Source organism: Puma concolor, chromosome C1 (genome assembly GCF_028749965.1).
Source record: "Puma concolor isolate L17-30 chromosome C1, mPumCon1.1.hap2, whole genome shotgun sequence".
Classification (NCBI taxonomy): Eukaryota; Metazoa; Chordata; class Mammalia; order Carnivora; family Felidae; genus Puma; species Puma concolor.
The window spans coordinates 6,739,617-6,752,337 of NC_141674.1; the positions used below are offsets into that span (position 1 = coordinate 6,739,617).

The 12,721-nt window shown below is 45.7% G+C and overlaps 1 protein-coding gene across 2 annotated transcripts in view; it reads left to right on the top strand.

Moving 5' to 3' along the window:
• SLC25A33 (solute carrier family 25 member 33) overlaps nt 1-9,219 on the top strand; it is a 34,292-nt gene extending 25,073 nt beyond the window's left edge. For both annotated transcript variants that reach the window (XM_086715612.1, XM_086715613.1), the window contains exons 4-7: nt 1,712-1,812; nt 4,063-4,129; nt 6,960-7,240; nt 8,439-9,219. In XM_086715612.1, the coding sequence (XP_086571738.1) occupies nt 1,712-1,812; nt 4,063-4,129; nt 6,960-7,240; nt 8,439-8,641 (652 nt within the window). In that variant the 3' untranslated portion in view covers nt 8,642-9,219. The remainder of the gene's footprint in view (nt 1-1,711; nt 1,813-4,062; nt 4,130-6,959; nt 7,241-8,438) is intronic.
• Nucleotides 9,220-12,721: the final 3,502 nt, after the last annotated feature.

The window sequence follows — 12,721 nt, forward strand, 5'->3', positions numbered from 1 at the left end:
TTTCTAGATGGCCAGTGTCTTTTTCAGTATGGGATTTGCCTATAAACGTCTGACACATGGAATAGTGATAAGTGCTGGTGTGTCTTTTAGTGTGGGTATGTGTGCACGTGTGTCGTGTGTGCGTGTGTGTGTGAAAGCATCTAGTTCTTTTATTCTTAAATGAAAATTCATCTGCCCACGTCACCTGGAATCTTCTCTAGACGAGTGTTTGCTACATCAAGTACGGTGCGTGGCCAGCACCGTGGGCGTCACCTGGAGCTGGTTAGAACTGCACACTCTCGGACTGTGCCCCAGACCTGTATCATAATCTGCATTCCAACAAGATCCCTTGGTGATTCATATGCGCTTGGAACCGCTGATCTGAAGCAATTCTCAAGGCTTCTAGGCTTTACTTGATTTAAAACATCCTCCTTTCTAGCACAAGGCTTAATGCCCTGTAAAGTCTGTTTGACAAGAGTGAATAATAGGTGAGTGTGTGTATAGCATATCTGTGAAAAGTAGATGAGAAACTGCTTCTAGAAATGGCCTGGAGGCCCGGCAGGGAGCTGGGTGACGAGTAAGGTACTTCTGTTATTTCATACAATACTCCGGTCGACTTTAAAGAGAATTATTTTTTAGAACAAACACAAAAATGTCTTATACAAGGTAAAGACTAAAAGCTTCCTAGAATTCTTGCAGATCGGTGCTCCCACCTTATACACAAATCACCTGAGAATGTTGTAACAATTCAGATTCTTATTAAACCCTTTGTTCCTTTAGAATTTTATAGCATAGGTGTATAAGCTGTTTAAGAAATACAAGTACTAGTCTGTGAGATTATATGGGGTTTGCATTATTAATAGATGGTGGATACATATAGCAAATAAAGAAAATTGAGTTGTATCTCCTTGTGGATAGTTTGGTAACGCCTGTTAACCTGCTGTAGGTTCCTGGCTGCCACACCCGTTTAGAACAGTGGGGACCTATAAAAAGCAGACTAATGTTAAATAACAGATAAGTAGTCCAGATCCTAAGTTGAAAAATATACTCTATGATTGATGCATTGGCCAGCCAAAATAAAGAAGCATTTTTCCCTGGCATTGCTGGTGAAGAAGCAGGGAAAATACCGACCAGCGCCTACTCCCCAGCCCCAGTAAGAGCCGAGTCAGAAGAGGGAAAGCAGAGACCGGACCAGAGAGCCGTGGGGGAGGCCAGACTCCTCCTATAGGGGTGGCGGTGGGGGTGGGGGGGTGTGCGTGTCCAATGGCGGAAGCTCTGCATTGAAAACACGTATGCTGGTAGTTCCTACTGACCCTGAGTCCTCAAAAACCGGTCAGATTACATTTGACGTACTCATTGTGGTGTAAGGCAGGACAAGCGTGCTGTATTTTAGAAGTAGTATTAGAGATTTTAGAAGGTTTAGTGTGTATTTTGATGCTTAAAGGATTGACATTTATCCAGAATGAAGAATCTAAATGGACTCTGTATATTACCCAAATCTCACCGGCCTCAGTTATTTTGGATACTTGACCATCACTGGGCACTTTCTGGAGGGACACGCAGGAGCTTTCTGCAGGTGCCTGCAGCAGCTTTTGGTTTGACAGATAAGGTCCAGCGTCTGGGTTACACGTTAACCTTCTTTCTCCTAATTTCCTAAACTTTTCAGAGGTCGTGGAGGGACGCATATAGTGCCATGCCGATGTCTGTAGTGTTCTCTCTTTTCTTCCACCAGGGCTGTGTACTTTGCGTGTTACTCCAAGGCCAAAGAGCAGTTCAATGGCATTTTCGTGCCTAACAGTAATACTGTGCATATTTTCTCAGCCGGCTCTGCAGGTAGGTCACCCCCAGTGAGTGGAGACCAGCTTCTCGCTTTCCTGAAACACGTGTTGTGCCATGCAGCTTTGTCCAGGAACTAGAAATTAGCTCTCTTCCTCTTTGGCCTCAAACCATTTTTGTGGCGCTTCATGTTAGAACTAAGGAAGCATGAATGTTCGAGAATAGTTTGTAACTTGGTTCCATTTTCCCCGCTAACTAAAACTTTTATTCTCCCTCAGAATTTACATGTGCCCATGCATACTGCTGGTCAGTGTTCTGTTTCTTTTGAAGGAATATTGGGCGCCTGGGGGCTCAGTCGGTTAAGCATCCGACTTCCGCTCAGGTCATGATCTCTCGGTTTGTGCGTTCGAGCCCCGCGTTGGGTTCTGGGCTGACAGCTCAGAGCCTAGAGTCTGCTTCGGATTCTGTGTCTCCCTCTCTCTGCCCCTCCCCCCCACACACACACTTTTTCTCTCTCTCTCTCAAAAATACAGAAACATAAAAAAAACTAAAAATAAATAAAAATAAAGGCATATTAATGCATTTTCATGTCTTTCTGTTTCATGAAATTATTTTAAAAATTTGAGGGCTTTTTTGTGACTTCCCATGGTGTCCAGCGTTACCCTGTGTACTATTGGCATTTCTGGCCTTAACAGCTGGACACTGTGATGAGGGCTTGGGGCTTGTGGAGTGTTCTTTGAGTAAGGCTCCTACCAGATCAGATAGTATCTATTCTCTTGAGGGAGTCATTGCACTTACTCTAGAAAATTCATAACAGGATTTATTCCCCCAGGAAATACTTGGAAAAGACCACGGACTTGCAGATTGCTGAGGGAAGGCTATGTCTTTACAGATACTGTATGCGGTTTTCATTTTTTGTTTTTAAAGATTTTTTTTTTTTTTAAGTAATCTTCTACCTCCAGCCTGGGGCTCGAACTCATGACCCCGAGATCGAGAGTCACACTACACTGACCGAGCCAGCCAGGAGCCCCTAAGTGTCATTTGATGACTTGTGTAAATAAAAGGTATTTCGGAGAACTTAAGTTGGCATTCTGTGAAAAATCTCTGCCTTTTGCCGGCCTGTGAGGTGCGCGTCCACCAGTCTTGTCTGCCTCTCGCTCCAGACGGAAGTTCTGGTAGCCCATCCGAGTCGTCACGGATGATAATTACTGGACCCCAAGCAGGAGGATAGTGAACGCAGAGCTGCTTCTTACAAGAGAAAGGGGACCCTACTGTACATGGAGGTCCGGGGCGGGGGGACACGCGGAGCGGGAGCCAGTGGGTCCTCACTTCCGAGGGCGGTAGCGAGCCAGGAGCTCCACCCGGTCATCGGTTTTGCAACTTTTGCCAAATTAACTCAGAGGAACCTTTGGTAAGGAAAGCGGACCCAGAAGGAGTTTTCTAAACCACTGTCTGGGTTCCTCATGAACCTGCTTCGGACTGTGGAGAGGACAAGGAATTCAGAACTCGCTGTGTGTCAGGCTGACACCGTGACACTGTGCGTGTTGGTTGGTCTGGAACAGTCAGTAGTATTAAGATGAGGACGAACGACTTTAAAAAAAATGGTTCCTAGAAGCATATCAGTCTTAAAACTTCAATTTCTTGAAGTGATGAGTTGGGTATTAAAATGTAGATGTTTGAATTCAGGTAAGTGGAGATTTCGTGGCATCTGTTTTACATTTGATGTAAGGTGACCTTTTTGGGTTAGATCACCAGCTTCTTAAAACGTACTTCTGGACCTGAAATTTATAAATTGAGGTTTAGAATAGTTTCCGTATTTACCGTAGAGATTAGATTTACCAAAATATCAACAGCACCACCTACAGGTTGGAGAGACTTGACAGGGCTCTAGAAAGTTGAGAGATTTCTTTTAGGTCCAGCGTAACAATGGATGTTACATTTTAGGGCTGTTACTTCCATCTGCAGTATAGAACTGCTTCTTACTATTCCTTTTTTTTTTTTTTTTAAGTTTATTTATTTATTTTGAGAGAGAGAGAGAGCGAGCACAGGGGAGGGGCAGAGAGAGAGAATCCCAAGCAGCCTCCACACTCAGCATGGGGGACGATGTGTGGCTTGAACGCACAAACCGTGAGATTATGACCTGAGCCAAAGCCCGATGCTCACCCGACGGAACCATCCCAGTGCCCGTATCTATTTTTAGTATTAACCCATTTAACTCCTGACCTCAAAGTTTATCATATGAAATAGACAACTTTAATAAACATGGACTATGTTCAATGATGATATTTTCTGGATTTTATCTTCCAGCTTTTGTCACAAATACCTTAATGAATCCTATATGGATGGTTAAAACCCGGATGCAGCTGGAACGGAAGTAAGTTACCAATTGTTCCTTCCTTAATATTCTTGGGATCTTTTTCTTCCTCCCAATTCCAGTGGTGAAGTGATGGGTACGAGTCCTTAGCCGTCCCCATCATGGTTTTTTTTCTGAACATAAGCCTATGTAGAAACTCCTTTTGTTTTGAGATGTGTGTTGCCAGGCACCGTGGGGAGGTGAGGGCCAACAGAAACAACACCCAACAGAGGTTAGCAATTCACTCACGTGGCCCCTGAGGTGCTCCTGACTTCCTCTCGGATGCTTGGTGGGTCTCTAGGCCGACCCCACCCCCAGTTGGAGCACTGAGGGACCTCTTCCAGATGGCCTCTCTCTCGAGTGGGCAGAGGGTACGACAAGGGTAGGATGGTGGGTCAAGGATAGGACAGCAAGGGCTGTCAGGCCTCCAGGACGCTAATAAAAATTTTTTTAAGTTTATTTTTATTTATTTTGAGAGAGAGAGAAAGTAGGGGGAGGGAGCAGAGAGAGAGGGAGAGCGAGAATCCCAAGCAGGCTCCACGCTGCCAGCGCAGAGCCGGACGTGAGATCATGACCTGAGCCTGAGTCAGATGCTTCACTGACAGAGCCACGCAGGCGCCCCTGTACTAGAATTCTAAGAACTCTTGTGTGACTGTGTCGTGGGGAAATGTGTGTGGGCTCTGGAAACTTTCAGCTAGTCTAGTCTAACTCTGAGCCACCTCTAAAGGGAGAACTAGAACATCCCCTGGAAGTGTAGCTAGGGGTCTGCCTTAGCTTTTCTAGTGACCACAAAAACCTCTGAATTGGTCTCAGATTCCATGTTTCCCTCGAGCCGTTCTGTGCGAAAGAACCTTCTAGAATGTATCAGATCTCATTATTTTGGACAGATCACTTGCTCACTCCTTCCAGGAGTCTTGTTTTCTCTCACGGTCACATCCTAACTGCTGGGCTTAACATCCAAGGTCCTTTGCAGTTTTCTAAAACTGTCGTGTGCTCTTATGCGTCCGTCTCCCCGTGTGCTGTCCCTCGCCAGGACTCCCTCTCCCCCTCTGGTCCCTCAAGAACACCTGCTTGTCCTTGAGGCTTCTGAGCAGCATCCTCTCCTGGAAACCTTTGGTAATGACTCCGCACTTCAGGTGTGACACACAGAGTCACTCCTGCTTAGTAGCACATACATGTGCAAGTCAGCTCAGAGCCTTTATGTGCGCTCTTTTAAATCCACCTGGGAACGCTCCACGTTGAGGACATTTTAAAGCTTTGTTTGGATGGGCTCTGCTAACACGTCCTGCAACAACAAGCGTGGATGCTTGCTGTGCACTGGTCACTGGGGAAACAGCAGGGAGTAAGACCTAGGCCATGCCTTCCAGAAGCTCACAGCTTTACAGAAATAAAGAGCATTAGAGTCTAACGAGATAGGGGCCGGAAATGGTAAGGACCCCAAAGGGTCCCTAGTGCACTCCAGGCAGGGTGGGCACAGGGAGGGCTTCCTCCAGCAGTGATGGCCCCCTTACCTTCTGGAAAATAACTGGGGGTGGGCCGCACGGCAGGTGCATCGGGCAGAGAACGGAGTGTGGGGAATGTCTAGAGAAGCCTTGTTCGCAGGGAGCTGAAAGAAGGGAAACATCTGGAGTATGCTGCGCGTGCCTGTGCTAAAGCAGGGGGAGGAGCCAAGGCTGCAGAAATGCGGGGGGGGGGGGGCACATTCTTAAAAACCCTGGGAGGGCTTGGAATTTGGCCTTGAGCTGTATTTTGAGGGCCATGGAGAGCCATTAGAGCCATGGTTCAGGGCAGGAGTGGGGAACGCTTTGTCCCCCAGGGGACATTTGACAGTGTGTGGAGACCTTGTGACAATTCAGGTAGGGTGCTGCTGGCATCTACTGGGTAAAGGTTGGGGTACTGCTAAACTTCCCATGATGCATAGGACAGCTTCCACAACAGATAATCATCTAGCTGAGAGTGTCAGTGCCCAGGTTGAGAAGCCCTGCGTTAGAGGATTTTAAGCAGGGCAGTGGGGTGGTTGGCTCAGTGCTAGAAAGGTCGCTCCAGCTAGGATGTGGAAAGACACAGTGAAGAAGCGAGGGAGCCTGCTGTGACCGGTTGGAAGCGGTGGGCTTCAGCCCCAAGGGAGGGGTCTTTGATGTGGGCCAGTGGAAACAGAGTCAGGTCCCAGGATTCGGCTTGCATCAGGCAGTTTAGGATGCTTTCTATCGTGAGCCAAGAGCAGCCAAGCCTGAGGCCTTTTATTAGTTACCGGGCAGCGTTTCCATGTTCATAATTTCATAAATTGAGAAATAATGGGATCTGGAGACTCGGGTTAAGAAAGCACTCCCTTACACTCAGTGCCCAGTCAGAATGTTGGTGAGGTTTCCTTCAGCATTTTCTTAAAGCCTGTTTGTACCATGATTGGAATTACACTCTGCATGTAATTTTGTCCTGCTTTCTGCTCACGCGGTTCCGCCTAGCTTCCTGCCTTTACAACTATTTCAATCTGGTGTGTGTATCATGGTTTACTTATCTATTTCTATTTTTAGATATTTGGATTGTTCTGATTATATTGCGGTTGTGTTTTCCTCTGATGAACATCTTCCTTTGTACAGCTCTTTGCAAAATTAGGTCAGGAGCTCTGGACATGTTTTTAGGACTCTTGGTACAGATGCACGTAGTGTTCTGTGGGCTTATCGGGTGTCCCATCTGGTGGGCTAGGGCTCAGCCGAACACAGAAGAAGACACATGTCACCTGCCGTGCGTACCATTTCTCTTTATACTCAGCGCTCAGTTTTTGCAGCTTGGGACAGGAACCGGGCTCGTGAGCGTGCCTTTTAACGGCTTTTCGCTGGTCTTGTGTCCGCAGAGTGAGAGGCTCCAAGCAGATGAACACACTCCAGTGTGCTCGCTACGTTTACCAGACAGAAGGCATTCGTGGCTTCTACAGGGGATTAACCGCCTCGTATGCCGGGATTTCAGAAACTATCATCTGTTTTGCTATTTATGAAAGTTTAAAGAAGTATCTGAAAGAAGCTCCATTAGCCTCTTCTACAAATGGGACTGAGAAAACTTCCACGAGTTTTTTTGGACTTATGGCAGCCGCTGCTATTTCTAAAGGATGTGCTTCCTGCATTGCTTATCCACACGGTGTGTTTTGCTTTTTCTTCCCAAACAGTAGAACAGCCGTGAGGTTCGTGGCGTTTGGCGGTATCATCTAGTGTCTCCGCAGCTCACATTGAAGTGCAGACACCTGCGGGTGCTAAGTAACGGGGGACGTGTGGAACTGGCTTCAGCTGTCTGTAGGTTACACGAGTGGCAGGAACTCAGCTCTACTCTGTTCCAGCTAATTGTGGCCAAAACGTACTGTGCAGAATGTGGGCCCTGTGTTGTAGAACTTGAGATGTTTTCAAAGAAGCCAAGAATCTGGATTTTATTTTATATTCCTCGATTTAAAAAAATGATACGAGTGCCAAACTAAACAAAACAAAACAACAAACCTCTCAGCTTCCACTTTGTGCTGAGTAAGGCTACTCTGCTAAGTCCATTTTTTAAGGAATTGTAGACGTAATGTTCCATTGACCTACTTAAAAAAAATAGCTTAGTTTATTGTACCACGAAAAACAGGTTTTGTTTTCAAAAGCCTACTACACTGTCGGCTATGACAAATGTACCTGTCATTTCACAAGCAGGTAATTGAGTTCCCATCATATACTAGGGCACGAAGCAGCCCCACGGGGCTCACGGAGAAGAGGGCGGGACACCTCCCGTGGGGTAGGGAGACAGAAGCGTGTGCACTGAGGTCTGCGAGACAAGCAGTGACAGGTGTCATGTTGGGGGTGCCTGGGTGGGGGAGGGCCAGGTGTGCAAAGGTTTGAAAATGGAGGAGGCAACTTTTAAGCTGGACAGAGTGGAGAAGGATTTTAATAGGAGAGAAGGTTGGGGAGTGCATGAAAAAAAAAATCGTGTTAATGATACTGTCACACTTAATAAAAATTACACCTTCCGTGAAATTACAGTGTTGGTTTAATTGAGAGTAGAAAACCACAGACTATCTTTAATTGAAGTCCCATTCAAACCAAGCTTTTTTTAATCCCTTAAAAATTACTTTGTACTTTTGTATTACATGTAATGTCCCTAATTGACCATTTCCCAGAGTCAGAAAAGGTTCTAAAAAGATTGTGACTTCTCATTGTTCCGAAGTGACCGTGCTGTCCAAACAGAGCTGAGATGGCAAATAGCCAGAGATGTATGTTGACAGTCCGGGGCTGTGTGCTTTGAATTCTCTCATCGTATTGCCTGATAATGCAGTCCGTTCGTAGCATAAAGTATGTGTTTCTCTCTGCAGAAGTCATAAGGACACGGCTCCGGGAGGAAGGCACCAAGTACAAGTCTTTCATCCAGACCGCTCGGCTGGTCTTCCGGGAAGAAGGTTACCTTGCCTTTTACAGGGGACTCTTTGCCCAGCTCATCCGGCAGATACCGAATACTGCCATCGTGTTGTCTACGTATGAGTTAATTGTGTACCTGTTAGAAGACCGTACTCAGTAAGAGGCCAGAAAATTGTGCTCTAGAATAAAATTGAAAAACTCTAGAGAATTTTTTTTTTTCCGTTGATGTTTAGAACGTTTGGGACGGAAACAGGGAAGGCCATAAGATATGTGGCTCGTATCACCTGTCGGACATTTCCTTTTGGATTCATGTTTTCTGGAAGGTTTAAATTCATTAACGTTAATAGTTAATTATAACTTTGGTGGGGTTTTTTTTTTTTTTAACTTAAAAGGATTCAGGATTGAGCAGCAGCTAAATTAAATCATGCTATTTAATTTCAGTATAAATTTGGTTTGTGTCCTTTTTTATGTTCACTGTGCTATAAACTATGGCTAAGGAATTTAGTGAAATGTAACCCTAGAAATGCAGAGAAAACCTGTAAAATCAGAATCCAACTTGTTTCGTAATCTGAAGCCACACTGCTGAACAGTAAGATGTGTCACATTTTGGTGGCACTGGGTGGACCAGGACAGACTTCCCAGCCATTTTTCTTTTCTATACATTTCCAAGTCTCGTGCAGATTGATAATTTAAGCTTTCAGGCTACTGAGTTAAAAAAAAATAAATTAATTAAAACTTTCTGCCACCAAATGTTTTAAACTGTGAACATGTTTCTAAAGTTATCCTTTATCCCCAGTTTGAACCAAAGGCAAGAGTTTTAACGAACTATGTACCACTTGCCTTACTCCTGGACCTGTTTCCAGAAGTTAAGCCTGGTCAAGCCCAGGTACCTTGTTAAGTGTCGGCTGTGAATGTGGAATCTGGTGAGTAATAGACCTTTCCTGTCAGGTCTTTAACCCTGTTCTTGGTTCCCTAGAACTGGAGGGGAAGAACCTGACACAGGGTTGAGTGCCCACCCCTTGGAGAGTTCACTTTATTCTGACAGGAGGTATATTTAAATATGTTTTTTTATTTAAATTAAACACCTAGAAATGACAAATTACCAGAATTTTAGCCACACTGAGTCACCACTCCCCCTTTCTTTTTTAACTTTAGTTTTGAGAGAGAGAGTACACATGAGTAGGGGAGGGGCAGAGAGAGGAGCCAGAATCCCAGACAGGCTCCACGCCGCCAGCATGAAGCCTGATGGGGCCCGAACCCACGAACTGTGAGCTCATGACCTGAGCCACGATCAAGAGTTGAACACTTAACTGAGGCATCACCCAGGCACCCCCACCACTCCCCACTTTTAAAGGAAATTTAATAAGGGACAAAAAGCAATACAGAAGGCAGGTAAGACCAGTGGTCTTTCTTTTTTTTTAATTTTTTTTTTTTTCAACGTTTATTTATTTTTGGGACAGAGAGAGACAGAGCATGAACGGGGGAGGGGCCGAGAGAGAGGGAGACACAGAATCGGAAACAGGCTCCAGGCTCTGAGCCATCAGGCCAGAGCCCGACGCGGGGCTCGAACTCGCGGACCGCGAGATCGTGACCTGGCTGAAGTCGGACGCTTAACCGACTGCGCCACCCAGGCGCCCCTAGACCAGTGGTCTTTCAAGATCTCTTTCCCTGGAACTTGCTTATTTGTTCACGAAGGTTGGTTTTCAGTCTGAATATCCAGAAAGATGCCGGATTCCAATGACTGACGCACAGTAGCTTCAGATCCAGTTGTAGATGCTCTGGTGGGGATAAAAGCAGGATGTTTTCAAATTGTGTTTAAACAAAATTTTTTTTTTTAATTTTTTGTAATGTTTATTTACTTTTGAGAGAGAGAGACAGCGCAAGTGGCAGAGGGGCAGAACGAGAGAAGGAGACACAATGTATAGCAGGCTCCAGGCCCTGAGCTGTCAGCACAGAGCCCAATGCGGGGCTCAAACTCATGAACTGCAAGATCATGACCGGAGCCAAAGTCAGACGCTTAACCGACTGAGCCACCCAGGCGCCCCTAAAAAGAAGTTTTTTCTTTAACGTTTTCTTTTTTGAGAGAGACTAAGGCGTGATCAGGTGAGGGGCAGAGAGAGAGGGAGACACGAATCCAAAGCAGGCTGTAGGCTCTGAGCTGTCAGCACGGAACCCAGTGTGGGGCTCAAACCCGCGAACACGAGATCATGACCTGAGCTGAACTCGGACGCTCAACTGACTGAGCCACCCAGGCGTCCCTCGAATTGTGTTTATATTAGAGTTTAATTTTGTTCACCTTTAGTCATGAAGGTTATTGGTGTGCTTGAGCTCACTAGTGGGATTTACTTCAACTGTCCACAACTGTGTAAAAGTCAAAATAAATGACTTTAGTCAAGCATCAGTGCTTCTAAAATGCATGGCACTTGTTTCAGATTCTGTGTGTCTCCCTCTTTCTCTGACCCTCCCCTGTTCATGCTCTCTCTCTGTCTCAAAAATAAATAAATGTTAAAAAAAAAAAAATTAAATGTATAAAATGCATGGCAGTCAAGAGATTTCTATTCCAGGAGCTCAGTTTAACTGCTGGATAGTGGCGTTTAACAACATTTTCCTGTTATATTATTCATATTAAAACCTGCATTTTTCCTCAAGATTTTATCTAATATGAAGTTTAAAAATTATGGGCGCCTGGGTGGCTCGGTTGGCTGAGCGTCCAACTTTAGGTCAGGTCATTTCTCACTGTTCAGGAGTTCGAACCTCACCTCAGGCTCTCTTCTGTCAGCGTGGAACCCACTTCAGATCCTCTGCCCCTCCCCTGCTCGCTCTCTCCCTCTCTCTCTCAAAAATAAATATTAAATAAATAAAAACTAGGTTGCTTGGGGTGTCTGGGTGGCTCAGTCGGTTAAGCATCCAACTTGATCTCAGCTCAGGTCTTGATCTCAGGGTCGTGAGCTCAAGCCCCGCATTGGGCTCTGTGCTCAGTGTGGAGCCTCCTTTAAAAAAAAAAAAGTCGCTTAATATTCACTAATTGGTCACAAGAATTGTTTGGAAATCATTTTCATTTCTGCGTTCTCGAATTAATAACTTGGATGCTGACCTAGGATAATTTAGTTCTCTGCTTGCTTCTCCTGCACCAGGACATTGACATGAGACAGGTGAGCCCCAGAAATAGGAAGAAAATAAGCAGGAAACTCTATAAAGGGGCTTGTTGTTTGAAATGGGAATTGTCACTGTTTGAGCTGTCAGGGAGAGATCCCACGATTTATTTCTCTCTTCTCTACAGGCTTAGTCCACGGGATGGCATTATTTTTGAGTAGTCCTAAGACTCGTAAAAGCCCCATTGTTCACCCATTGGGTGCCACACACTGTAAGAGGTTCCATATTTTCTCATCTGAGTTCTTTCTGACACAACCTTGTGAGGCAGGCATTAACCACCCTCCACAGTTTACAAATAAGAGAGGCTCAAGTTTAATGACGTGCTCGAGGTCTGAGAGACGGTAAGTAGTAAAATGGCCAATAGTGGCTTCGTTGAATAGATGACCAGAAGGTAGAGGGGGCATCTGAGCCTGTGGAATGGTCAGACTGAAGCCAAGTTCCAGCAGACCATCCCGTTCACTTAAGGATCACGAGCTCACGGGCATTACCACCGATGCAAGTGAGACGATACTAGTAACACCCAGGGCGGAATCGTTGGGTGCGTTCTCTGTCAACGTAGAACTCTGAGCCCATCCTGTGAGTGGGGGACGTGATGCGGTCACTGACTGAACTTGGAAAGAAAACGGTACTTAAATAGAGTGCCACCAGTTTTGAAGGAGGTTTCACAGCTGCTGTTCATCCATTTGTGGTGAAGGCAGCAACACGCCAAAGGAAAGGCCTTGGCTCTGACACCCGCTTGTTAGGGAAGGGCCAGTGTGGCCACCGCTCAGCTTCCAGGCTAGTAAATGCATGACAAGGGTGCGGGACAGATTAACTGGCAACGGGAAACAAAGGAAGCATTTGCTGCTAAATAACGGGACACCGACACTGCCCACCAGAGGAAGAACTCTGATGTTGACGTCAGAAAACACTGGAAAAGTGCACTGAGACGTATATTGTGTAATTAAACACAAATATCTACAACCAGCTAGAGGTTTCTTAGTTATGAAAGTAATTCAGCTCAAGCCAGTAACCTAGAAACTGGCACCAAGTGAATCTTCTCTAAATCCACCTGCCCGGGGTGACTTTGCCAGCTCAGTGTTAACAG